Here is a 27,975-nt window from a genome sequence, read left to right as displayed (position 1 = left end):
TTAATTAATAAAGTTAATATAGGGACCAATTACAATAAGGACCTGACACCATCGGTGCTCGGGCCCTAATAAATAATATTATAAAAAATAATATTTAAATAAAAAAATAATTAATTAATTTAAATAAATAATACATCTAACAGAGCAATACTTTAATTAGTCCAAAAATACATCATATAATGTAATAGAAACTTAATATTTTCTATATAATATTTTACACATATTTATAATATAAATTTTACACAATATAAATTGGTTCTTTATAAATGAAAGCATATGTCTGATTTTTAAATGTTAGGATGGGGTCCCTCACACAAGGATGATCATATCTGGGCATCTAAAAGATTGAAAGCCTCAGTTTTAGCAGAAACTTTTATCCAGTGCAACGACACGTTTAAGTGCTTTGATTGTGTTTTCTTTGAGTGAAGATTCTAGAAGCAATGCAAGTGTGATATAAACACACAGGAGACTCGAATCCACACACCGCAACAGTGACTGTCCAATGATGGTATAGTGTAAAATGAAGGAGTTCATTGTAAAATATATCCAGATACAGTAGTGGCAAAAAGTGATGTCCAGAGCTGTTTTTATCTCCCAAACAAGTTCAATTAAACAATCAAAATATGAGGAAAATATTTCATAATTTTTACATATTCCAAATATGAGTGAAGAACAAAACACTAAACTTGGTTAATTATTTGGCAAACTACAGCTACAGGTTTTATTTTACTATTATGCAAAAAATGCATAGATCTCACGGGAAAAAGCATGCATTGACTACAACATAATCCGTTATTAATATTCCGTTGGTTCTCACTTGTTTTTTCATGCGTTCTGTAAACATTTTTAATGATATTTGCATAAAGTGTCAAGCTGTCCAATTTCCTAAGCTGGACATCACCTTTGGCCGCTACTGTATATGCAAATATATCAGTAGTTTGAGAGAGTAAAGAAATGGGTAGTGTAGGTCTTCACTGGAAGTTCAGATATGAAAGGCTGTTGAGCTTCAGTGTTTACATGGAGAGTCAGCGAGTTAAAAGGCTTCCTATAGGCAGCTCACTGGGTTTTGACACAGAGCCGCTATCTTTTGAGTGGGTGTTTGCCTGGTGAAGGGAATCTTTCTGTCCTCTTTACACTCGCACGTGCTCATCTTTACTCCATCGCATCCTCAGATCAGATGTGCACTGCAACTTCTGTTCCCTTAGGGCTCATTACATGGTTAGAGAAGCAACTATCACCATATGTCCACTGAACACACACACACACACACACACCGGGGTCGGTTGTTGTATTCGAGGTGTTCAGCTGATGTGTTTTCCCACTGTCAGTCCGTCAGTAGCAGAGTCCAGTGTGAGTCCCGGAGAGCCAGGCGTCACGATGGAGGGGCCGGTGAAGAGGAAAACCCTGATGAAGGAGGGCAAGAAGCCTACGGTAAAAACACATCACACTGGGATGATACTTCAAAACACTAATAATAATATGTTTCATTTATATAGCGCCTTTCCCAAGCTCAAGGGTGCTTCACAATAACAGCAAACAACAAACAGTCAGTTCATACATAATAAATGGACAGTAGATATTTGCCCAGTCCAAGACATGAGCGATTGCAGTTGCACATCACATTCCAGTCGAATACACACAGAAACAAACAACACTATTTACAGACAGACAGAAGGTGGGAGTTGAAGCAAAGGTCAGATTCAAAAGACTAATGGTACGTAAGGATACATTATGACTGTAATACAGAGTTATGGAAAATGTCTCTACTATGTAACTTTTTGTGTTCAATAATGAGCGAAGACCTCAAAAAACCATCTTCCAAATGCTAATCCCTAATCCACTAAGCCTCATATAATTATTTATATTTTACGGATTTCCTGACTGCATACTTTCATCATTTGTCCGTGCATGTTTACATCATAAACATAAATAAAGGAAAGAAAGTCTTTAAGCCTCAAAATGAACCTCGAAACAAAAGTAGTGTTTGCAAGTAGAAAGGAAAAGCAACAGTACACATAATAAAACATCAATAAACATATATTTTACAAATAGTACATATTTTACATAGCAGCACATTTGCTGTGCATTGACTAGTTTCACAAAACACTGGTTATGTTGGTAACAATGCCACTCTCTAAACCAGCTTTGGTCTATTTGCCTTTAAATAGCCTTGCCAAGTTATAGTTTCCACTGTTCTACACTGTGATCTGATATCTGATCTAATGTCAGCGTTGCCAACTAACTTACTTTAAAACAATTGATTTCAACAAGTCAAAACTACAACAGCTATAAGCTACTTCCCTGCTCATTTTTCAGATATGCATAATTGTTATTAGAAGAGTTTTGGTGTCATTAGTGACATTTGTACTGATAAAGTGATCATCTGTAATCATGAGCACAACTATAGCATAATTACCAAAACTATATTCCTCCGCAAGTAACCTGTGCTTCAACCATTAGAGGACCAAAAGTCACGTACAGTTTAAATATTTTTCAGCATTTTCCAATATTTGGCGTATAATGATATTTCTGCATTTGCTCTGAAATGGTGTACACATGAGTACTAACTGCAGGATGCAGATCACATACTTCTAGAGCATGGAAATACAAACGGAGAGCTCTCCAGATGTTGATTTGCTGATTTGAACATACTTTACAAAGAAAAAGGATGCAACGGGGCAAGTTTGTAGCTTCGACTTTGTTTAAAGGTTGCATGAAGTTACAGGGCCTTACAGGGCCCAACATTTAAGAAAACATTCACAATTCCCAGCAGGTGTCTCTGTGGCTTTGAGCTGAATATTGACTCAACCGCTCCATCTAGTGACCAACATCTACAAAAACATCTAAATCTAATTCTGATGTGTGCCTTCTTTGAAACAATGTATCTAGAAAGAATATCCAAAAGATTTCCCTTGATATTAAAATAATCAAGCCATGGTTTCCAATGACAGCTTTTAACTAATTTAACACAAAGTATTAATATTGCCAAAAACTCATAGCCAGTATTGCCCAGCTCTGTGCAGTTGTAGAGCTATTTACTGTTCAGTATGTATGCATGCACACTACCATTCAAAAGTTTAACCCCTGTAATATTTTGAAAGAAGTCGTTTATACTCACTTAGACTGATTTTCTGATTTTAATCAAAAGTACAGTAATATTGTTTTTTTCTATTGTAATATATTGTAAAATGTTTATTTTATGCTTGTTCTAGCTTGCCTCATGGAGCCGGTACTGGATCTCACTGTGTGGTTCGACTCTGATATTCTACAGATCTAAAGCCCTGCGAGCCGCTGAACGGAAGCATGTGAGTGTTTCTGCCATGATACAGGCTAAAAGAATGTCAGAGCAATTCCTCATTTAAATTTTTTTTTATAAAAAGTAAAAAAAAAGAGTCAAAACATTGATGGAGGTTTATGTGATTCTTTTAAGAAGAAAAATCTAATCATTTGAAATGGAAGAACTGCTAAATAAAAATAACATGTATGAAATGTTCCTCCTGAAAACAGTACAAGTCTCGGCCGTGTAAGAAAGTGTCGGTTCTGGGCTGGATGGTTGTTCTGCCGGATGATCCGGATCAACCCAACATCTTCCAGCTCAACGATCCTGATAAAGGTACGTCTCTTCCACAGTAGTTTCATATGTCACTTCACAAATGACAGACTTGGTGAGTGTTAAATGAATGATAGTGATATATATACCTATGTGTGTGTGTATATATATATTGTACATTTTTTAATATACATAACTTGAGCATAATCTCTGTGTTTCTTAGGGAATGTTTACAAGTTTCAGACTGGAGATCGGTTCTCTGCGATCATCTGGCACAAGCGGCTGGAGGAGGCCTGTCGGAGAAGAAGACCTCAGGTATCCACAAATGCATTTATATCACAATAATGGTATATATTGCAATATAGTTATTTTTGATGGAAATTCAAATGAAAAAAATAATAATAATAATTTGATGGACATATTTTTTTATTTTTGATAACAAAAGAAAGTCTGAAAACAGTGTCACATAATTTTACACTTAAGTTCAAATCAAAAGTTTGTAATTTTAATTCAAAAGTAAAATTGTAATATAAATATTATTCAATAATATTATAATATAACTAATGTTGACTATAAATTGTAATAGTCTATATATATATATATATATATATGTATGTATGTATTTATTACTCAGTACTTATTTGAGTACAGTGTAACTACATCACCTTAAAGTGTAGACAAAATAAATTTTATTTATATAAAATACATAAAAAATATAAAATCTAATATTAAAAAAAATGAAGACTCTAAATTCTGATTTAATAGTAATGCAGCAGATTGTGACATTGCTCTGCTACTGTGATCATCTAAACTCCAGCATCATACTGTCCAGCCCTAATCTATTATCTCAGCATCATAACTGCATAATACCATAATTGCTCTTTCCACTCTTCTAGATTCCAGCGAATCTCATGTCATTTGAGTAAACAGACTTGTGTAGCTCTCGCCTGAAGACGTTTATAATGTGCCAAAGGCCCACAGAGATTGAGTAGAACATGTTTAGTTCAGCAAAAACCTTCCATATTGAAGAGTCACTGAGCCGAAGGACTCGATCTGTTCCACCGGCCCTCCATGAGCCCGACGTCCACAACTGAGATCAAGATGTTTGTTACAGACCTGGACGTGGAGGTTTGCGCTCTAGTTCTGGGAAAGGATGTGGGAGGAAAGGAAGTATATTTACCCTGTTTCAACTCTTCATGTCTTCAATATGGAGACTTTTGGATCTCGAGGTGTTTGTGTCGCTGTCGTGGACGCTTCAGTGAGCATGTTACTTGAACACATGCATTGTGGGAATTAAATTGAACACAGAAGCTTGAGATGGGCATCGATGTGTGGATATAAGTGAGTTTTACAGGAAAGAGAAAGCCGTGCCACCAGTCTTGATGTGTCCCTGTTGGAAATCATCTGTAGCCGAAGACTAAAAAGCCAAACTGACAGGCATTTGCTCCTACAAAGAGCTGTAACAAACAAAACACAGATGGATCCGCACAATTCCTCTAAGCAGAAGACTTAAACTAGCGAATGACTCTCATCGGTTCATGGTTTAGTTACACACACACAATGGTTGCCAAGATCTCTAACCATATCTCTTTTAAGCACAGTGATTTTTATTTGTGGTCAACTTTATGATGTGAAAATGACAGATCTAGCTGAAGGATATTTGTGAGTGTGACTTGTTTACATCAGGGATTCTGTATCCACTTTCAGTTTTAGCCATTTTATACTCGGAAAAGCTAGTTTTGGGCTTTAAGTATTAACAAATTCTCGTGACTTTTCTGTCAAATTACAGTTTTGCCTGATTTTAAGTAGGTTTAGCTCACAACTTAAACCAGCTGAAATATGTCCAACAAAAGCAAGCAGTTTGTGTTCGTCACATTTAATTTTCTTTGAAAGTGTTTCTTGTAACGGGACAGAACGGCTTTATATCACTATCACTCAAAAAATCATGTAAATTATCATTGAAAAAATCTTAAGCGCTCACATTCACTTACTGACTCTCACAAAACCCTTCAAAAACATGTCCATGTCATATCTTAACATATATATGTCATCTCTTAGCCACAAATGAATAAAGAAATTGGTTGTGCTTAAACATTTGTTGCATTGTGACATTATTTTGATGGCAATTAAGCACATTTAACCCCAAATTGTAATACAAAAAAACACTGATATATTATTTAAATTGTAAGTATTTATACATCATGGTCATATTTATTGTACTGCCTTTAATTTATGCTTATTGATTTCTTTTAAATTATTGAATTTTTTTATATATATATATATTGTAATGCAATTAAAATGCTTAATTGTCAAGAAAATGTCACAAGGATTTAAAAAAAGTAAGAATTCGCTCAATTTTCTTAATGCAAAACATAATTCCTTATAGATATCTTTTTAGTTTTGCTGTGAAATGTGACCTGGACATGTTTAGCTGAGATTTATCCTCTATAAACATCAATGCTGGAATACATGCAATGACGTGCAGATATGACAGCTGTAATTAACTGAAAAGAGTTTTGATTTTGAAGAGATATCTATTCTTTTATGTCTGATTCTGATTATATCAGTTTAGTTAAGAATGTGAAGCATCTGACGGCAGGCAACGATGTTTTAGCGTTTAGTATTGATTTGAGATGCTCATTCAGATCGAGTGAAAGATCAACACTGGGTAATAATGTAGTCGTCTGTAAGTTTATTTCTCAAATTTCTGTGCAGGACTGATGATTGTAATGAAGTGTGTGTGTGTGTGTGTGTGTGTGTTATAAGCATGTTTGAATGACGTTGAACTCTTATAGAGGTCTGTCACTCAAGGAGAAACACTGGACACACAATCCACAATCTCTGAGTACATTCATATCAGCTTCAGAAATAAACATAAAGCAGAATCAGAGGAATAATTCTCTTCAGAAGGAAAATTCTGTCATTATTTACACCTCATGTTGATTGATCCAGTATGCTGATTTATTATTAAAGGGCATATTTGAGTTTTTCCATATATTGACCATTTGGAGGTTTGGAACGGCATGAGGGTGAGTGAATAATGACAAAATTTTCGTTTTGGTACGAATTATCCCTTTACAGTGAATTGTCAGATATTTTTAAAACACTCTTGAGTCTAATAATATCGCAGCACACAGCAAACTGACTAGTTATTTGTTGCGAGTATTATATATCTGGCATCAGTTTTTCCTTTCTGTGTATGAATTAAACTGTTTTTGTTGAAGAGACACGTTTTTATTTCTGTATTGTCCGAGCGATCGCTTTCATAAAACACACAGACACACACATGTACAGATGCGCTGCATGTACATTATGACTGTGAATTCACTCTTGTGTTGTCATGTAAATATGTTGCTAAATTATTTCTTGTTTGCCATCGTGGAACGTGGTTTATCAGCTAAAAGGCTGATTCTTCTGTACAAACATTAAATGCAGTGAACACAGGTTTGCCTTGGTCTACACTTTATTTTCATTTGATTTCTGTAGGAAGTTAACATTGACCATTTGTTTGTGGTTTGAGATTATGAGAATGGAAAAGATCTGTGGTTATTGGATTTATCAGTGGTTAGTGCACTCGAGTGGCATGTTAGTGCAAACCTATCTGCTAAAACAATAGCGAAAAAAGAAAATTGCATTAATTCTTATACAGTATCTCTCAGTTGTATAGGCATATCATAAAAGGTGTTTGTCATGTAGATTTACCAGTTACTAATATAATTGCAATATGCATGTTTATGACATGATAATACACGATAAAAACATTTGCAGCAGAAATATATGGACTGGAGAAGATTGATGGTATGTTTTATTTTTTGGTTTGTTTATAATGCTAGCTCAATTTAAATGTATTAAACATTATTTAATTTTATTTTCAGTCTCTCTTCCAGCTTCCCTCGTGATGTTATCTGAATCTGGAGCTCAGTAAAATACTAGTCTTGTGTAACCTGGTTAATGACTATCAACTTTGTTTCCAGCTCATTTCAACCAAGAACCGCCACTAAGACAGGAAGAGACTATTTGTCTGACATGTAAACCATGTTTCAATATTTATTTACCCCTTTTATTGCATGTGCAGCTATGATGGCACAAGAAAGCATAAACAGCCACCTGATATGTGAGTAAAGATAACTGCTTTTTATCAGTTATTCCCTACAAACAATGATTCATATAAATTGTGACAAATCTCTGATCTGTCCTTTACAGTGTCAACTCAAGGACATTTAAATTAAACTTTTCTTTGTGGATTTTTAGTTTATATAGACATCCTAACTTGAGCGATGGTCCGTGTTTATGTCACCTCAGCACTCTGTCAAATTCTTTATTAAAATCATCTAAGTTCATATTATCTGTTCAATACATCTTCGGTTTTCAGAAAGTTACACTTTTATGTATTTTGCACACAGAAAGACAAAAGTATTTTTGGCCACAAAATTTAAAACCTAAAACTGACTTCATGAATGAAATTCACATTCAAGTTCCTTCCATTTTGTGCACATAAGGCATATGTACTATTTATTTCAAGGATAACATGTTACTCCTTTTGTAGATAAAATGCACCCAGTGTGTGGCACTTTAGATGACAGGTGTATGCCTTTTGGTGAATAGTGTATAGTGTTCCTGTTGCTCAAACAGTATAGCATGGTGCTAGCAAAGACAAGGTCATTGGTTCAATTACCAGGGAATGCATGATCTGATTAAATGTATACCTTGAATATTAATAATGCAAGTCACTTTGAGTAAAAGTGTTTACCAAATGCATAAATATAAATGGTAATTTAAAGACACTGTTAATACTTACCTGTTAATACTTCCCTAACAAACACATAACCTGGACTACTGGAACAACCAGTTATGTGGAACATTGGTGAAATAAAACCTGGACACTTCCTTCAACTGCTTTCAGACACATAAAGTTCATAGTGGATTAAAAGCATTTACACACACACTGATTGTAATGGATCATTAAACATCTTAGAAACATATATAGTCATAACAGTTGATCTGTTAAAAAAAATAAACGTTTATGTAAGTTAAGTAATGTACAATTATGTACAATTCACATCAAATTATCCAAAAATAGGACTGACTTGTTGTGGGATGTCACTTTACTATAGCCACTAGCTACTGATATTCCCCACTGATAGGCCGGTGGTGGATCTTTATCCTCACACAGCGAGCAACTCATTCTCCTCACACAGCGAGCTATTCTCTCTCCTCAGCTGGCGACTCACTCTCCTCAGCGAGCGACTCACTCTCCTCACACAGCGAGCGACTCACTCTCCTCAGCTGGCGACTCACTCTTTTTTCCATGTTTATCTGTAATGATTTAATGCATTGTAATGTTTAATAAAAATAAAAAATAAAATAAAAAAGTCGCTCGCTGAGGAGAGTGAGTCGCCAGCTGAGGAGAGTGAGTCGCTGGCTGAGGAGAGTGAGTCGCTCGCTGTGTGAGGAGAGTGAGTCACCCGCTGAGGAGAGTGAGTCGCCCGCTGAGGAGAGTGAGTCGCCGGCTGAGGAGGGTGAGTCGCCGGCTGAGGAGAGTGAGTCGCTGGCTGAGGAGAGTGAGTCGCCAGCTGAGGAGAGTGAGTCGCCAGCTGAGGAGAGTGGTTCGTTCGCTGAGGAGAGTGAGTCGCCGGCTGAGGAGAGTGAGTCGCTGGCTGAGGAGAGTGAGTCGCCTGCTGAGGAGAGTGAGTCGCTGTGTGAGGAGAGTGAGTCGCTCGCTGTGTGAGGAGAGTGAGTCGCCTGCTGAGGAGAGTGAGTCGCCCGCTGAGGAGAGTGAGTCGCCCGCTGAGGAGAGTGAGTCGCCAGCTGAGGAGAGTGAGTCGCCCGCTGAGGAGAGTGAGTCGCCCACTGAGGAGAGTGAGTCGCTCGCAGTGTGAGGAGAGTGAGTCGCGAGTCGCCCGCTGAGGAGAGTGAGTCGCTCGCTGTGTGAGGAGAGTGAGTCGCCCGCTGAGGAGAGTGAGTCGCCAGCTGAGGAGAGTGAGTCGCTCGCTGTGTGAGGAGAGTGAGTCGCCCGCTGAGGAGAGTGGTTCGTTCGCTGAGGAGAGTGAGTCGCCAGCTGAGGAGAGTGAGTCGCCAGCTGAGGAGAGTGAGTCGCCAGCTGAGGAGAGTGAGTCGCCAGCTGAGGAGAGTGAGTCGCCAGCTGAGGAGAGTGAGTCGCTCGCTGTGTGAGGAGAGTGAGTCGCCGGCTGAGGAGAGTGAGTCGCTCGCTGTGTGAGGAGAGTGAGTCGCCGGCTGAGGAGAGTGAGTCGCCTGCTGAGGAGAGTGAGTTACCAGCTGAGGAGAGTGAGTCGCTCGCTGTGTGAGGAGAGTGAGTCGCCGGCTGAGGAGAGTGAGTCGCCGGCTGAGGAGAGTGAGTCGCCCGCTGAGGAGAGTGAGTCGCCCGCTGAGGAGAGTGAGTCGCCGACTGAGGAGAGTGAGTCGCCCGCTGAGGGGAGTGAGTCGCCCGCTGAGGAGAGTGAGTCGCCGGCTGAGGAGAGTGAGTCGACGGCTGAGGAGAGTGAGTCGCCCTCTGAGGAGAGTGAGTCGCCCGCTGAGGAGAGTGAGTCGCCGGCTGAGGAGAGTGAGTCACCGGCTGAGGAGAGTGAGTCGCCCTCTCAGGAGAGTGAGTCGCCCGCTGAGGAGAGTGAGTCGCCGGCTGAGGAGAGTGAGTCACCGGCTGAGGAGAGTGAGTCGTTCGCTGTGTGAGGAGAGTGAGTCGCCCGCTGAGGAGAGTGAGTCGCCAGAAGCTATATCAGCTTCCGAATACCTTATGGTTGGTCTCTTTGTCATTCTCGAGGAGAGATCTTGCTTGAGTCTGCACAGCTTTTGGGTTGGCAATATTGCTCCTCACTGTAGCTGTGTCTCGAGGAAAAACAAAGATATGCAATTTCGCGTTGGACTTTATTGGATTTATTGGATTATTGGACTTTATTGGATTGTTTTCAGACCCATTGGTTATCCAGGGTCTTTACAAACACAGTGTTCCGGCCACTGGAGTTGAGGTCAGTGTTGTAGAACTTATTGGTTAACCAGGGTTCTTTTTTCACAGTGTGCTTTCTGGGCATGCAATTGGATTCCAGGGGAATGAGAGCTACCCTCACGGAAGGCAGAAGGCAGGTGTTGCAGAGAACCTTGTTAAAGTTTCAGGTCCATTGCAAGCTACCCTTTATCAGCTTCCTAAGACTGACAGGTCTTCTCACAGTGGCGTCATCAGTCATTCAGCTAGGCCTGTTGCATCTTCGTCCATTCCAACGCTGGTTGATAGCCAAACGTTTGTCACCGGTTCACAATCGACACACGCTGGTTCGGGTCACAACCAGTTGTGCAGCCTCTCTGAGACTTTGGAGAAGGGACCAATTTCTTCTGAAAGGAGTGTCAATTGGGCCACCTCCAGCAGGTAGGTGGTAACCACGGATGCCCCTCTCAGTGGGTGGGGAGGACTTTGGCATCACTGAGGTATTCGGGGCAGTTGGGACCCACAGTTAAGGGCTGTTCATATCAATCTGCTGGAACTGTGGCAGTATTTTCACCCTGAGACATTTAAAGCAGGAACTATCAGGGAGACACATTCTGGTGAGGACGGACAATACCACAGTGGTATTTTTAATCAATCACCAAGGGGCCACCAGGTCCCTACCCTGACTCCAGTTGACAAGAAGACTTCTATTGTGGGCAAACAACCCATTTCTTTCAGTCAGAGCTACTCACATCCCCAGTCGCTGCAATAGTAGCAACTTTCCTGTTTGGAGCCGAGACCAGGGGAATGGTGTCTGCACAAGGAAGTTGTTCAGTCAATTTGGATGAGCTACGGAATAGCGGCTGTGGACCTTTTCGGCGAGCAGGACAGCAACTCACTGTCCGCTAGGGTTTTCAGCGCAGGAGGAGGAAGGTTCATTGGGCCAGGATGCCATGGCCCACGAATGGCCAGATCTTGTCCTCTATGCCTTTCCCCCAATTCCACTCCTTTGGTCCGTCCTGAGACGAGTGCAGGAGAAGCATCACAGGCTCATTCTGGTGGCTCCTTGTTGGTCAGCAATGCCTTGGTTCAGTCTCTTATCAACTCTAACACTCTAACGCTGCCCTGTCTGCTTATCGGGATCCTATGGAGCAGGCATCAATTGGTGCAAATAGGCTAGTGGTGGCTTTTCTCAAAGGAGCTGTACGGCTAAAGCCACCAGTACAGGCAGTGTGTACCCAGTGGGATTTATGGGTGGTGTTGAACAGGTTGTGTTCAGCACCTTACGAACCTATTGAACAGGCAGATATTAAAAGCCTTTCTATGAAGAGAGCATTTCTGTTAGCCATAACATCAGCCAAAAGGGTCGGTGAGTTACATGCTCTGTCGGTGAGTCCACAGTGTCTCAGGTGAGGGCCAGAGGGCAATCAAGTTACACTTATGCCGAACCCAGCATTTCAGCCCAAGGTATTGTCGCCTCAATTCACAAACCAACCCATTCAGCTAGCGGCGTTTATACAAGAGGACAAGGCGGCTCTATGTCCAGTCCGTATGTTGAGGCAGTATGTATCAAAGACTGCCCCATGGCGTACCACTGACCAACTTTTTGTTTGCTTTGGGACCGGTAGGAAAGGTGCACCCTTGTCAAAGCAAAGGCTCTCTCACTGGGTAGCGGACACTATTGGTGAGGCATATCGTTCAACAGGCCACATATTGCCTACATCTGTTAAATGTCATTCGACTCAGGCAGTGGCCACTTCTTGGGCAGCATTACGTGGTGTGCCTTTCTCAGAGATATGTGCAGCAGCTACATGGGCATCACCTTGCACATTCACAAGGTTCTATAGAATGAATGTGGCTCCTACAACTTTTAGTTCTGCTATATTGCCAGAAAATGCTTGAGCTTCACATCCTTGTGACTTGGCTACATTCATCTTCCACCATGTATTGACCGTCTCTGGCGGTCTGGAACAGTGCAATAGAACGCTGGTTACTGGTCGTAAACGTGGTTCTATGAATGATGGAAGACCGCCAGAGTCTCTGGTCACTCGGATTGAGAATGACTAAAGATACCGACTGTGACGTATTCGGAAGCTGATATACAGTGAGGAAAATAAGTATTTGAACACCCTGCTATTTTGCAAGTTCTCCCACTTGGAAATCATGGAGGGGTCTGAAATTGTCATCGTAGGTGCATGTCCACTGTGAGAGACATAATCAAAAAAAAAAAAATCCAGAAATCACAATATATGATTTTTTAACTATTTATTTGTATGATACAGCTGCAAATAAGTATTTGAACACCTGTCTATCAGCTAGAATTCTGACCCTCAAAGACCTGTTAGTCTGCCTTTAAAATGTCCACCTCCACTCCATTTATTATCCTAAATTAGATGCACCTGTTTGACGTCGTTAGCTGCATAAAGACACCTGTCCACCCCATACAATCAGTAAGAATCCAACTACTAACATGGCCAAGACCAAAGAGCTGTCCAAAGACACTAGAGACAAAATTGTACACCTCCACAAGGCTGGAAAGGGCTACATGGGAAATTGCCAAGCAGCTTGGTGAAAAAAGGTCCACTGTTGGAGCAATCATTAGAAAATGGAAGAAGGTAAACATGACTGTCAATCTCCCTCGGACTGGGGCTCCATGCAAGATCTCACCTCGTGGGGTCTCAATGATCCTAAGAAAGGTGAGAAATCAGCCCAGAACAACACGGGAGGAGCTGGTCAATGACCTGAAAAGAGCTGGGACCATCGTTTCCAAGGTTACTGCTGGTAATACACTAAGACGTCATGGTTTGAAATCATGCATGGCACGGAAGGTTCCCCTGCTTAAACCAGCACATGTCAAGGCCCGTCTTAAGTTTGCCAATGACCATTTGGATGATCCAGAGGAGTCATGGGAGAAAGTCATGTGGTCAGATGAGACCAAAATAGAACTTTTTGGTCATAATTCCACTAAACGTGTTTGGAGGAAGAAGAATGATGAGTACCATCCCAAGAACACCATCCCTACTGTGAAGCATGGGGGTGGTAGCATCATGCTTTGGGGGTGTTTTTCTGCACATGGGACAGGGCGACTGCACTGTATTAAGGAGAGGATGACCGGGGCCATGTATTGCGAGATTTTGATCATACATTGTGATTTCTGGAATTTTTTTTTTAGATTATGTCTCTCACAGTGGACATGCACCTACGATGACAATTTCAGACCCCTCCATGATTTCTAAGTGGGAGAACTTGCAAAATAGCAGGGTGTTCAAATACTTATTTTCCTCACTGTAGCTTCTGACATGTCAGCGGTCGAGGTCACGTGTGACTGAATTGATATGCGATTCTCGATGTAATGCGCGAGACGCGACTCCTTCCACCATGTATTGACAATCTCTGGCGGTCTTCCACCATTCATAGAACCATGGTTACGACCAGTAACCAGCGTTCAAAGAGTAAGTACATGGCCATGGAAATGTAGAACCTTGCAACAGAAAGTTGCTTTTTGTATTATTATTTTTTTTATTATGCAATCAAATACTTACAGGTGACAGATACAACAAAAAACACCAAGGCCAACAAAACATACATAACAACTACCAACATGGTGTGTGTGTGTGTGTGTGTGTGTGTGTGTGTGTGTGTGTGTGTGTGTGTGTGTGTGTGTGCGCGTGTGTGTGCAAGTGTAACTGGGTGTGTGAGTGGAAGTATCTTAACAGAGTAACATCTTACAGATTTTTTTTTTAACTAAATAATGATAAATAAATACAAATATATTTATGACAATAATAATAATGATGATTATAATAGTAAAAATAATAACTGGAGGATGAGTAAGATATGATAATATAGTCTTATATGAAAATACAATAATATTAATGGTAGTAGCGATAATAATAGCAACTAGACTTTTCATCAGGAATAAGGGGGAGGTTGGACGACAAGGAAGAGGACAAATAATAATAATAACAATAGTAAGGCTATTACTAATATGGTATTAAAAAGGCTGCATCCTTTCCTCCGATCCCATAATTTAGTCCCCAGCCCACGCCACACTACAATGGGCCACCAAGAAGAGGAGAACCCAAGAACACTCCCCACCTCCGGCTGTCACGCACATGCCATGCTTACCCTGTTTGTTTGCTGTGTTTTTTTTTTTTTTTTTTCTTCTTCTTCCCTTTTATTTATTTTTTGCTCGTGATAGACATATATGTATGTCAGCTAGTGTGTTGCAATAAAAAAGCGAGACATGGAGCGTGGAACCAGCTCCGTGCAAAGCCCAGGTCACCACGCCCATGCCATACTTATCCTGCGTATGTGATTTTAATTTAAAAAAATTATTATTATTTATTATTACTATTATTGTTATTATCACCACTATTATTATTTTTTTTTTCTTACCCCTTGTTTAAGCTCCCAATTAATGTGTATGTATCTAATATTTGATGCATTCAAAAAAACATGTAGTGCTGAAACAGCCAGAGGCAAGAAATCCAGGGCAAAAGAATATAGGAATTTTATATTTTTTGTAAAAAATCTAAATAGGTGTACAGTCTGCCCTATGAATTAAAAAGCTGTCCAACTAAAAGAAGGTAATTTTTGAACCAGTTGTAAAAAAAAAGAAAAAAAAAAGTGATTTATTCTTGTAGAGAATATCCTTATTGTTCCATAAGTAATAAGTAACATCTGTGTGGGGAAAAGTTGTGTTTGTATATTAGGGACCATGCCAAGAGCATCTGCTTATGAAAATAAAGTAAAGAGGGATTATTAAGGGAATTTTTAAGCCAATTAATTTTAAAAGTGTTGTTTAAGGTAGTAAAATACCTTCCCCGGTGTCCATAACATTATGCAAGGATAATGCGTTTTTAATCTAGATTAAAACTGGGAGAGTGAGTCTAATCCACGGACATTATCAGGAAGGCTATTCCAGAGTTTAGGAGCCAAAAGTGAAAACGCTGTCCCTCCTTTAGTGGTCTTATATTCACTATCAGAAGCCCAGAGTTTTCTGATCTTAAAGAACGTGATGGATTGTAAGGCAATCGAAGATTAGTTAAATATACAGGAGCTAAATCATTTAGGGCCTTATAGGTCAGTAGCAATACTTAATGATCGATACTTAATAGGTAACCAGTGTAGAGATGGTAAAATTGGTGTTTCATGATCACATTTTCTTGACCCATTAAGAACTCTAGCAGCTGCATTTTGGACTAACTTTAGTTTGTTTATTGAGGATGAAGGACAATCAGTAATGCATTACAGTAATCTAGTCTAGAGGCCCAAAACTTAAAATTTCCATGCAGAGTGGGTAGACTTTTTTCCACGATGTCCTCTTCGAAACAAAATTTAGACAAAACAAAGCTACTAATGTCTAAATTGGTGTCAATCAGCACTGACATTGCACCTGTGATGGTCGGCCATTCAAACGCATTAATTGCCAAATGCAAGGCGTCGGATTATTTTCCCAACTTCCTTAATAATCATTGTTATACACCAACAAGCTCTATGCAAAAATACTGAATATGAAAGAGACAAAAACAAAAACGTGAATCTCTGAAGACGCTGACGTCATGCACATGCATATTACATGTTCAGTCTACAATTTTCATCGCCATATAATGGCCTGGCAGCGAAATACAGGGTTTTTCAGTCGTTTTCGCGGATCCGTGTGAACGGGGGTCTGTACACGGAACACTCAAAGGAAAAACTTCTCCGTTTTAAGCATATCGTTAGTGTGTAAACGTACCCTCAAATGCATGTTTGAGGTGTTTTAAGCTTTGAGGCATGTTTTATAAAAGCTACTTAAATACCCTAATTGAACTAAGGCCTACTCCTGTCTTAATCTAAACCCTGTCTGTGAAACCAGGCCTTAAATGAATAACATTTCTATAATCGTTTAACAATTTTGTAATATCTAGCTTGTTTGCTGTGAGACACAAAAGACATTTTCTCCTATACAGTGACTGACAGAACCATAATATACACCAAAACACAACATAAATAGAAAGTGTTGATGTGGAAGTGGATGTTTTTAAAGAACAAAATTTCATAAATGATATTTATCATTTATGAAATCATGTTCCTTAAAAGCATGCACTTCCACATCATTTTGAGGAACTGATATTCAGATGATTCTCTAGATATTCTGTTACTGAGAAGCACATAGGAAAAGTGCTAAAAAATAATTTTTGCATGTACATTTTCATCATGACAGTTATGTCTACTTTAGGTTATGCACTTTGTTAATTTGCCAACATGTACAGCTACTATCTATTATTTAGCTAAAGATTAGCAGTAAATTTAAAATGTGTCCCATTGAATTGATCCAGTGCATATGTTTCAAATTTAGTTCCTGGAGGCCACAGTCCTGCAGTTTAGCTTCAACCCTAATTAAACACAATTGATCAAGCTAATCAAGTCCTTCAGGGTTATTTTAAAACTAAATGTATGTGTGTTAGAAAGAAACTGAAAGAAAAGGATTGTGGCCCTCCAGGAGCTGAGCAGGGCAGCCCGTGGCATAGGCGCCTGGTTGGGCGCCACAAAAGGCAGGTCCGGTTCTACAGCGGTGCTAGGTGGTGCTAAGCACCCTCAAACGAAAGCAAGAGCACCCTCAGGTTAATACTATAATAATATCAGATTGGAGAAACTGATTTACAAACGCTCCAGTGTGTATCTGTGTTTGCCTTCTGGAGAGCGTCAAAGGGTTTCTATTTACAATGTGATTTTGCAGCATTGAGCAATGAAGCCAATCACAGACATGTCTGCTGATTTCTTGAATGCAATGGCCAATCAAAGGTGTAATTGGTGTAAGGTGTAAGTTAGTCAGAATCTCTCATTATAACAAAGTGTAGTCACAATTTAAATAAAAGAGTAATTATGCAGTGCAGATGCCTTCACTGATTAAAACGGAACTTTCTGAGATTGCGATGAAGTCTGAGATTGCGATGAAGTCTGAGATGAGTGACAGTTTTATATTGATTTTAATATATTATGCCAAATAACATCCTTTTAGCCTACTTTAGATTACAATATGTTTACCATAACAAATTTGACATAAACTTGAAACATAATAGTGGACAACATGTAATTGTAACCCATTAGTAGGATTCAACAGCGGAAAATAAATAAATAATAATAATAAAGAAAAGGAGGAAAATTATCTCCTTGGGTCTGAGCTCACCAAATACATATAATCACAACTTATTATAATAGTATCTGGAGTCCCGGGTTCAGCGTCTCACACCTTGCATTAATCAAAAGAAAAAAAAAAATGATTAATGATTTTAAATGTGTGTCTGCACTGTTTAAATGGTTACAGTACTAACTAGATTAAAAATATATATAATTAAACCAATGTATAAAATGAAATATGAAATAAAATGAATTAATGAATAATAATAAAATGAATTAATGAACAGTTCAGTTCACTGAACAGTAACTGTATTCACTGAAATTTCTCTCACTTCAATTCAACACGCACTTATCACTTTGCACACATCACATGAGACTGTCTTTCTCCTTTACAAATCACCACTTGAAAACAAAATATCATTCATCAATGACAATCAAATAAAAAAATAATAAAGAATCAACCTGTATGTGTACACCTGAAGTCTGAGTGCAATGCAATTGACTCAGTTCAGTTTGTGTGGATGTAATGGACTCAGTTCAGTTAGTGTGGAAGTGACTCTTCAGACATAAAACAGTGTATTATGTGAGGTCAAAATAAATACTTCTGGTGCGAATGGTAAAGGGATTGCATTCCCGCATCAGCAGAACAGTCAGAACTAAGAAAACAATACCCATTCTTCTGCTGCGGGAGATCTTTGATAAACATTTGTCTTCATCCAACAAAATCAGATGTGACCATTTGGGCTCAAGTAAAAGTCCAACAAAGGCTAGATAAATATGTGGGTGCTAGTTTATTGTTCTTTTGTTCCATTTGGGTATTTAAAGGGAATTGGCAAACCACTCAAGGAAGCATCTGTAAACAAAACGTCCCACACTGTTGCTGTGTGTCTCTATTGCCAGGTATGCTGACTCTTTGAAACTATTTTGATGTTATATTTTGAATTGTGAAACATTTTGAAAAGAAAAACAACCATACTATTCAGAATGTTTCAAACTAAAAAGAGTGCAAACCAATCAAACAATGCATTCTAAAAATGACAACGAAATACTCGGACACTTGGGGAATTTGATTGCAAAAAAGAATTATTCAGAGAATACCCCAAAACAAATCGAAGAACAATCATTGAGCCAAGATGGCCTGTATAAAACCATGCAGATCTTGCTATCCTACTAGCGAAATATAACAATCCCCAATAGGGTTGTGTGGCCTCCGTTACTATAGGAAGTGTTATCACAAGCGGAAATCGGATCAAAATAAGAGCTAACCTTGGAGGCTGGTTAGTTAACATCCTTATTGATACCGGTGAGTTTCCAGAGGTCTGGACGCGGGTATAATACCACCAATCTTTCGTTTGAAAGCCACGTTTCTAGCATATGTAAAACCGCATTATTCCATCTTAAAAATATATCAAAATTTTGACATAATGCTCTCAATGACAAATGCGGAACAGTTAGTTCATGCATTCATGACCTCAATGCTAGATTATTGTAATGCTCTAATGGGTGGTTGCCCTGCACGCTTAATAAACAAACTACAGCTGGTCCAAAACATTGAACCCATGCCTATAGAGAAGAAAATCTTTTCTAGAGAATTTTAAAAATAAAAAAGGACCGTTATTTTAATTGTCATCTAATACTCTAGAATCAAACGATGGAAAAACAAGCCGTTTCTCCTTTTTTTTCCGTTGATGCACGGAAATGAAAGTAAAAAAGAAACTAAAACAGAAAAATGCTTTGATTTTGTATTGTTTGAATGCTGAACCACAGAGCCATACGTCACAGCAGTTTCAGGACAGCGCCAGGCCAGCTGTTTATGCAGTCTTAAGATTTGCACTATACGCAGTGGCTATCTGTAGTGTATAATTTGTAAAGTGTATTATTACAAATACATATAACATGTATGTGTTTTTATTTCGCGCAGATATAATCAACAGCAGCCATTTCTTTGACTGTAACGTGCGGCAGTCGCTGATTCACGCTGATAATTCGTTCATACTGTGTGGCGGTTTGTCTCATTTCTAGAATGATTATTTATAAGAACAACAACATACTCTTCGGATCTGTGGATAAACAATTTCTACAAAATGAAATGATGATGGCAAGGATATTAAACCGAGCCGTAGGCCTATAAGGCTCGGTGTGTTTAGTGCTCCATACATGGTGCTTACTCAGCGCAAGTGGACACGCACCGTCCGTTATAAGTAGCTATGAGAGGAGCTCTGCTTTCAGAACAAAATAGCTACTTTTTCCAACAAATAGCTGTGCAGTGTGGCGACCTCTGTTTTTAATGTCACATATAGGCCTCTAATATTGAACGAAAGAAGGTAAACGACCACACTGTCGGCTCTATGTCGTGCACATATTCTTCAGAAATATACTTATATTCTTCAGAAAAATCTTCAAAAAGAGATAGAGGGCCCTATTTTAACGATCTGAAACGCAAGTATCAAGCGCGAAACGCAAGTAACTTTGTGGGCGGATCTCGGATCTAAAACGGGTTGGTCTGAAGTAGCTTCATTATTCATAGGTGTGGTTTGGGCGTAACGTGAAATAAACCAATCAGAGCGACATCTCACATTCCCTTTAAGAGCAGGCGCACTTGTTCCATGGCGGATTGCTATAATAACGGCGGATTTGCCAGACGCACGCCAGGAGCGGTTCACAGCCGAGGAGACCGACGTTCTCGTCAGGGCCGTAAAACACAGAGAAGTGACATTGGGGATGGAGAAACCCACCCAAATTAACTTCGGTTAAACAGTCGTATAATAATTTGGCTAAATGTGTAAGCTAGATTTATGCCTATTTTTTCACATCTTCATGGACACCACAATGATTTCCCTCGTGTGTTAATATTTTTCCTTGTAATAATGTATGGTTTTCTAAAAATGAAAACTGCTGTGTCTGTGTGTAGATGAGACAAGCAAAGTGTATGTGCGTTGTGCACACGCTACATTGATTATGGCCAAGCATGCGCCCTTAAAATAGCATCTGAATAACATGCGCAACACGCCACTGACTTTAGACAAGGTTTTACCTGGTCAGTGGCGGAATTCAACGAATAATCTAACATGGTGTCAGAAGCGGATTTAAGTCGCTTTCTAAGAGATAACAGTCATCCGCACGGCACCAGCGCGGCGAAAACAAGAGTTTGTAAGTGAAGTTTCGAGGAAACAAACGAGATCATGCGATCGGCACGGCGGCAGCTGCGAGACGATAAACAAGAAGAGAGAGAAAAAAAAGAAGAAAAAAAACCCAGAAGAAAATTCAATATAAAACAGCATCAAGGTAGACATATAAGATGGATACTTTGTTCTCAATAAGCCCGCCTGAACATTTCGACTTCAATGATTTTGGCAGCTGGCCAAATTGGATTAGACGATATGAGAGATTCCGCATAGCAGCTGGAATTAGTGAAAGAAGCCAAGAATATCAAGTTAATTCGCTTATCTACACAATGGGAGATAAAGCTGATGATATCATGTGCACGCTGGCTCTTTCTGAAGAAGACAGAAAAAAATATGACAAAGTTAAAGAAGCGTTCGAGAAACACTTCGTATGTAAACACAACGTGATCTACGAGAGGGCTAAATTCAACAAGAGGTGCCAAGAACAGGGCGAATCAGCTGGAATGTTCATCACTGCAGTTCATAAACTAGCAGAAAATTGCCAGTATGGAGTCCTTCAAGAGGAAATGATACGAGACAGACTGGTAGTTGGCATAAGAGATCACGGATTGTCAGAGAGATTACAGCTTGACCCCGAGCTCACACTCATTAAAGCCATCACAAAGATAAGACAAAGTGAAGAAATAAAAAAGCAGCAGACGATCTTAAGACAAGCAAGCGGTGACTCAAATGAGGTAAACATGGACATGTTAAAATACAAAATGAAACCAAGATTTGCACATAAAGGACTGCAAAGACGACAAGACAGTACAAAACACAATGAAGCCAGCAAGGGATGTGGCAGATGTGGAAAGCCACAAGCACACTCACTGAATAGCTGTCCAGCGAGGGAGGCTGAGTGCAGGAAGTGCAACAAAAAAGGCCACTTCGCTGCAGTCTACAAAACAAAGAAAAGACTGGAGGAAATATATCATTGTGATGAGACAGAGAGCATAGAGACTGTGTTCCTGGGAGTCGTAAAGTCTGAGAATTCGACTGATGTCTGGCAAAAGTTAATTGCAGTGAACGGCGAGCAAATTCTTTTCAAACTGGACACAGGAGCAGCAGTGACAGCCATCCCAGAGAGCATGTACTCAAAGATGAGCCACGGTGTTCTCAGACCTCCGAACAAAAAGCTGTGTGGACCAAGCAACATGTCAATACAGGTGAGAGGGCAGTTTAAAGCATCACTTTGACATCTGGGAAGAGTGATAAAACACCCAGTGTTTGTGATACCAAGACTGGTGTCCCCTCTCCTTGGACTACCAGCCATAAAAGAGCTGGACTTACTTCACACAGTGGATGCAATGCAAACAGCAGATCCGAACTACAAAGAGATGTTCCCAAAAGTCTTCACAGGACTTGGAAAATTGGAAGGAGAATACAAAATCAAACTCAAAGAGTTAACCACTCCATTTGCTCAGGCTGCCCCTCGTCGAGTGTCCTTGCCCATGATGAATAGAGTGAAAGAGAGTGGTGTTCAGGTATGGTGATAGTGCCGAAACCAAATGGCAAGATTCGAATCTGCGTTGATTTAACACATCTAAATAGCAATATTCTTCCTGCAGTTGATGAAACACTGGCTAAACTGTCAGGCGCAACAGTGTTCTCTAAGTTGGATGCTACTGCTGGATTCTGGCAGATTCCTTTGCATAAAGATTCGGTCGCGCTCACTACCTTCATTACGCCTTATGGAAGATACTGTTTTAACCGCCTTCCATTTGGCATTTCCTCAGCACCTGAACACTTTCAGAAACGGTTGACACAACTGCTGGAGGGCCTGGAGGGCACACTGTGCCACGCAGATGGCATCCTGGTGTTCGGTGCTACACGTAAAGAACATGATGTAAGACTTATCAAGGTCCTGAACCATCTGGAACAGAAAGGGTTGACACTGAACGAAAAATGTCAATTTGCAGTGCCTCAGGTTAGGTTCCTAGGACACATTGTCAGTGCAGAAGGCATACGAGCTGACCCAGACAAAATAAAAGCTATCAAAGAAATGCCAGAGCCTAAAATACGGCTGATGTCAAGAGATTCCTTGGCATGGTGAATTACGTTGGAAAATTTTCACCCAACATTGCAGAGTTGACTGGACCTATCAGAGACCTGCTCAAAGCTGAAAACGTCTGGGTGTGGGGGAGTCCACGACAACAAGCTTTTGAAAAATTGAAGCAAGAACTCAGTTCTTCGGCAGTATTAGCACAGTACTATCCAGATCGACATACAAGAGTTTCAGCTGATGCGTCTTTCTTTGGATTAGGAGGAGTATTATCTCAGCTGCAGCCTACAGGTGAATGGAGACCTGTTGCTTTCAGTTCGAGGAGCATGACGCCTACAGAGAAAAGATATGCTCAAATTGAGAAGGAGGCCCTAGCAATCACGTGGGCCTGTGAAAGATTTCAAACCTATCTTCTGGGACTGGATTTTGTGGTCAGGACTGACCACAAGCCACTAGTCAGTCTACTTGGCTCGAGATCGCTAGATGACCTGCCTCCACGCATATTAAGATTTCGTCTACGACTCCTGCGGTTCTCCTACACGATCATGCACGTTCCTGGAAAAAATCTGATCACAGCGGACACTCTCCAGAGCTCCACTCAAAGACAAGCCATCAGAAGCAGACCTAAAAAGAGAGGAAGAGGTAAAAGTGAGTGTTGATCATGTCATTCAACAATTGCCAGCAACACCTACCAAGCTTGCTCAAATAAAGAGGGCTCAGGAAGAGGACGAAGTGTGCAGACAGCTAAGTTCTCTTGTACGTAAAGGTTGGGATGGAAAAAAGAGTGTTCCACCACACCTAGCATTGTTTTGCCAACACAGACATGACCTGCTCAATGCAGAGGGTTTGCTGATGAAGGGAAAACGACTAGTGATACCTGGCAGTATGCAAAAAGAAGTCCTATAGAGGTTGCACCAGGGACATCAAGGCATCACAAAATGCTTGGCAAGAGCGCAAATGTCAGTATGGTGGCCAGGTATAACAAAGCAAATCAAAGACAAAGTCAGTCAGTGTGAAACATGTGTCAAAAACAGCTACAGTTACCCAGAACCCCTGTTGACCACTCCATTACCTTCACGACCATGGCAGAGAGTGGCAGCAGATCTTTTCCATTGGAACAAGGGTGATTATGTTCTGCTGATAGACTACTTTTCACGCTACATAGAAGTTGCTTCTCTCACTTCAACAACATCAAGAAATGTGATGGAGAAGCTCAAAGCGATGTTTGCTCGCCACGCGGTCCCAGAGGTCCTAGTTACAGACAATGGCCCTCAGTTCGCAGCATCAGACTTTGCTGACTTTGCAAAAGACTGTTATTTCCATCATGTAACCAGCAGCCCGCACTATCCTCAAAGCAACGGAGAAGCGGAAAGATCAGTGAGAACTGTTAAAACACTACTGCGTAAAGGTGAGGACCCTCACAAAGCACTTATGTCTTACAGAGCTACGCCATTAGCATCAGGAGCTTCACCTGCTCAACTCCTGATGGAACGGAACATCAGAACTACTCTCCCAGTGAGTCCATCCACACTGAAACCAGCCTGGCCAAACCTCAACACCTTCAAAAGAAAAGACAAAGAGTTGAAGGTAAAACAGACTAAAGCCCTATTCGCACGGGATTAGTATTACCCCTGGACCTCTGTAATTAAGAAATTACCTCCTGACGTCTGTGTTTTTGGTGGCTCATTCACACGGGCAAATAAATGTCCGTAATTCCCTCGAGTTTACGGACTTTACAGCGTGCGCCCACCCATTCACACTTCACTAGCTGAACGTGCTGAAACGAAGATCGCGCTGCAGTATTGCAATTCAAAAAAAGAACTTATTTAAAACCAATTTATTAGAGAAATATATTATATATATTATAGAATATAATATTATTGTATAAATATATAATATATCTTCTTTTTCTTTTATTCTTTGTCCATATTTACAACAAGCCTGCCTGAAGAAGGTATTATAAATACAGAAACGTCGCGATAGGCTTGTTTTTCTATTCATTTTATTTGGTTTATTTCATTTTATATCATTTTTACTCTTTCGCACTTTGATTTCTTGAGATATTTACAGGATGGACGTCTTTAGAGGCCGTGTGAGACAAAGAAATGCTCCACGATACAGAAGTTACACTACCACAAAAAGCGTCTAACTTTCCAAAAGAGCTTCCATGTTGCGCCAAAATGCTTAATTTGACGTTTCCATGACAACGGTCCGAGTTGAGCTTCCGGATCACGTCTTTACTGTAGTTTGTTTTCTCTTTTGCAGCACTTCATAGTTTTTTTGGAGAAAAACTATAATCGGATTGGAGTAGAGCATCGAGATATTTTATTGTTAATATAGTTTTAATACAGACGTAAAATGGACTGTTAAACGGCCCTTAATGGTTATTACGTTCTTTAGAAAACGATAGGCTCACAGAAAAACAGCCCAAATCACAGACATGGGGATTCGCACGGGACTGGTATTATCAGAGGACCCCTGTGTTGGCTGAAATACGGTAGGTAATTTTCGGGGGAATTTTTACAGACATTTTTACAGACATGGCAGATTCGCACGGGATAAAAATCACAAACGACCTCTGTGATTATTACAAATTACCGGAGGTCCCTAGGTAATACTAATCCTGTGCGAATAGGGCTTAAGTGGTACAATAAACGCCACAGAGCACATACAAAACCTGCTCTACAGTCTGGACAATCAGTCTAAAGCCCTATTCGCACGGGATTAGTATTACCTAGGGACCTCCGGTAATTTGTAATAATCGCAGAGGTCGTCTGTGATTTTTATCCCGTGCAAATCTGCCATGTCTGTAAAAATGTCTGTAAAAATTCCCCCGAAAATTACCTACCGTATTTCGGCCAACACAGGGGTCCTCTGATAATACCAGTCCCGTGCGAATCCCCATGTCTGTGATTTGGGCTGTTTTTCTGTGAGCCTATCGTTTCCTAAAGAACGTAATAACCATTATGGGCCGTTTAACAGTCCATTTTATGTCTGTATTAAAACTATATTAACAATAAAATCTCTCGATATGCTCTACTCCAATCCGATTATAGTTTTTCTCCAATAAAAACTATGAAGTGCTGCAAAAGAGAAAACAAACTACTACTACGGACGTGATCCGGAAGCTCAACTCGGACCGTTGTCATGGAAACGTCAAATTAAGTATTTTGGCGCAACATGGAAGCTCTTTTTGAAAGTTTGGACGCTTTTTGTGGTAGTATAACTTCTGTATCGTGGAGCATTTCTTTGTCTCACACGGCCTCTAAAGACGTCCATCCTGTAAGTATCTCAAGAAATCAAAGTGTGAAAGAGTAAAAATGATATAAAATGAAATAAACCAAATAAAATGAATAGAAAAACAAGCCTATCGCGACGTTTCGGTATTCATAATACCTTCTTCAGGCAGGCTTGTTGTAAATATGGACAAAGAATAAAAGAAAAAGAAGATATATATTTATACAATAATATGATATTCTATTATATATATATAATATATTTCTCTAATAAATTGGTTTTAAATAAGTTCTTTTTTTGAATTGCAATACTGCAGCGCGATCTTCGTTTCAGCACGTTCAGCTAGTGAAGTGCACACGCTGTAAAGTCCGTAAACTCGAGGGGAATTACGAACATTTATTTGCCCGTGTGAATGAGCCACCAAAAACACAGACGTCAGGGGGTAATTTCTTAATTACAGAGGTCCAGGGGTAATACTAATTCCGTGCGAATAGGGCTTTAGAATGTAAGAATGTTAAGAAATTAAGAATGTGCCAAACCCAGGCATAGTCATGAGTCCTGCTAATGCTCCACGTTCCTACATTGTAGAAGGGCAGTCTGGTAGTTTGAGAAGACACCGTTCCCATCTGAGAGCAGTTCCTTCACAGCGAAGAGAGGTTAGGGACTGTGTTAGAAGCAGAGTGGGCAGGGTGATCAGACCACCATTAAGATTAAACCTTTAGTTTGACTTGTTATTGTCCGTTCTGAGGTTATTTCCCTTTCTTCTGTTGAAACATAGTAATAAGTAATGAAAATTAGTAGTAATACCCGTGTTTTGTTTTTCTCTTACAGAGACATTGTTTTACTAAAAAAAAAAGAAGGGGAAGGAATGGACTGAATGAGAAAGTAATAGTGCAGTAATATGTTCTGTTAATGCAGGGAATGTTCTTTAGCTAAAAGGGGGAGATGTACTGGTAGGATGTTTTGGATGTGTAATGTGCGCATGCGCAGGGAATGTGAGTTTCAGTAAAGCTTCCATGTTAAGAGCCCGCTGTCTCCTGTCTGTTTGTTACGAATAATCTAACACTTATGACTCCTGTTGTAGTCAAGATAGCTCTGCATTGCCTCATTAGTAGTTCATTTCTTAATTCAGGTATTGATTATTCATGTACTGTTATTGTAAAGTGTTACCAACATGTTTAATTAGAAGATGAATTCCAAATAGGGGTTAAAGGAGATCATCAAGCAAAGTGTGGCCTGGTTTAACTGTGTCACACAGTTTATTTTTGCATCAAATAGAAAGTGTTATAAATAAAAACACCTAAAAATGATGTGGAAGTGAATGTTTTAAAGGAACGGATATTTATCATTTATGAAATCATGTTCCTTAAAAACATTCACTTTCACATCATTCTGAGGAACGCTCGGGGTTACTTAAGTGTATGGTTTTAAAATGTAATCCTTAAAACCTACTAGTCTCTATTTTCATGCTACTAGTACATATATACTAGTTTTAGAAACTAGTATCTATTCCATTAAGTACTAGTACTTATTCATTAACTACTAGTGCTTATTCTGTAGGTACTAGTGCCTATTACATTGGTACCAGTACTTATTTATTAGATAATAGTGCTTCTTCATTAGTTACTAGTATTTATTCATTAGATTATAGTGCCTATAATTGGTCCTATTACGTATTAGTGCTTATTCATTAGTTACTAGTATTTATTCATTAGATTCTAGTGCCTGTTAAATTGGTACTAGTACGTATTTATTATATACTTGTAAAGTACTTGTATATAATAATAAGTAACAAAATTGACACTGTTTAGTGCAGTGCTTATGGTGGAGGGAGTGTAATAAAGTAAACTGCAACAGAATAGTCTGGGGTGGTAAAAATTGTTTTTGGGGGTTTTTGTGCAGTGAGCTGTTACTAATTTTAGTGCAGTGTTGTGCTTATGGGACTGAGAAAATAGAGAGC

At 39.7% G+C, this 27,975-nt stretch overlaps 1 protein-coding gene across 2 annotated transcripts in view; it reads left to right on the top strand.

Moving 5' to 3' along the window:
• The window catches only part of LOC311083238 (ras-specific guanine nucleotide-releasing factor RalGPS1), a 140,752-nt gene extending 135,046 nt beyond the window's left edge, over nt 1–5,706 (top strand). The window contains exons 16-20 of one of the 2 annotated variants that reach the window (XM_084114633.1): nt 1,329–1,431; nt 3,213–3,305; nt 3,508–3,613; nt 3,774–3,865; nt 4,447–5,706. In XM_084114633.1, coding sequence (XP_083970759.1) covers nt 1,329–1,431; nt 3,213–3,305; nt 3,508–3,613; nt 3,774–3,865; nt 4,447–4,476 — 424 coding nt within the window. In that variant the 3' untranslated portion in view covers nt 4,477–5,706. The remainder of the gene's footprint in view (nt 1–1,328; nt 1,432–3,212; nt 3,306–3,507; nt 3,614–3,773; nt 3,866–4,446) is intronic. The other variant, XM_084114634.1, reaches the window with a different exon arrangement.
• Nucleotides 5,707–27,975: the final 22,269 nt, after the last annotated feature.

This window comes from Abramis brama (genome assembly GCF_963993115.1).
Source record: "Abramis brama genome assembly, chromosome: 5".
Taxonomy (NCBI): domain Eukaryota; kingdom Metazoa; phylum Chordata; class Actinopteri; order Cypriniformes; family Leuciscidae; genus Abramis; species Abramis brama.
This window is presented reverse-complemented; position numbering and strand designations above follow the sequence as displayed.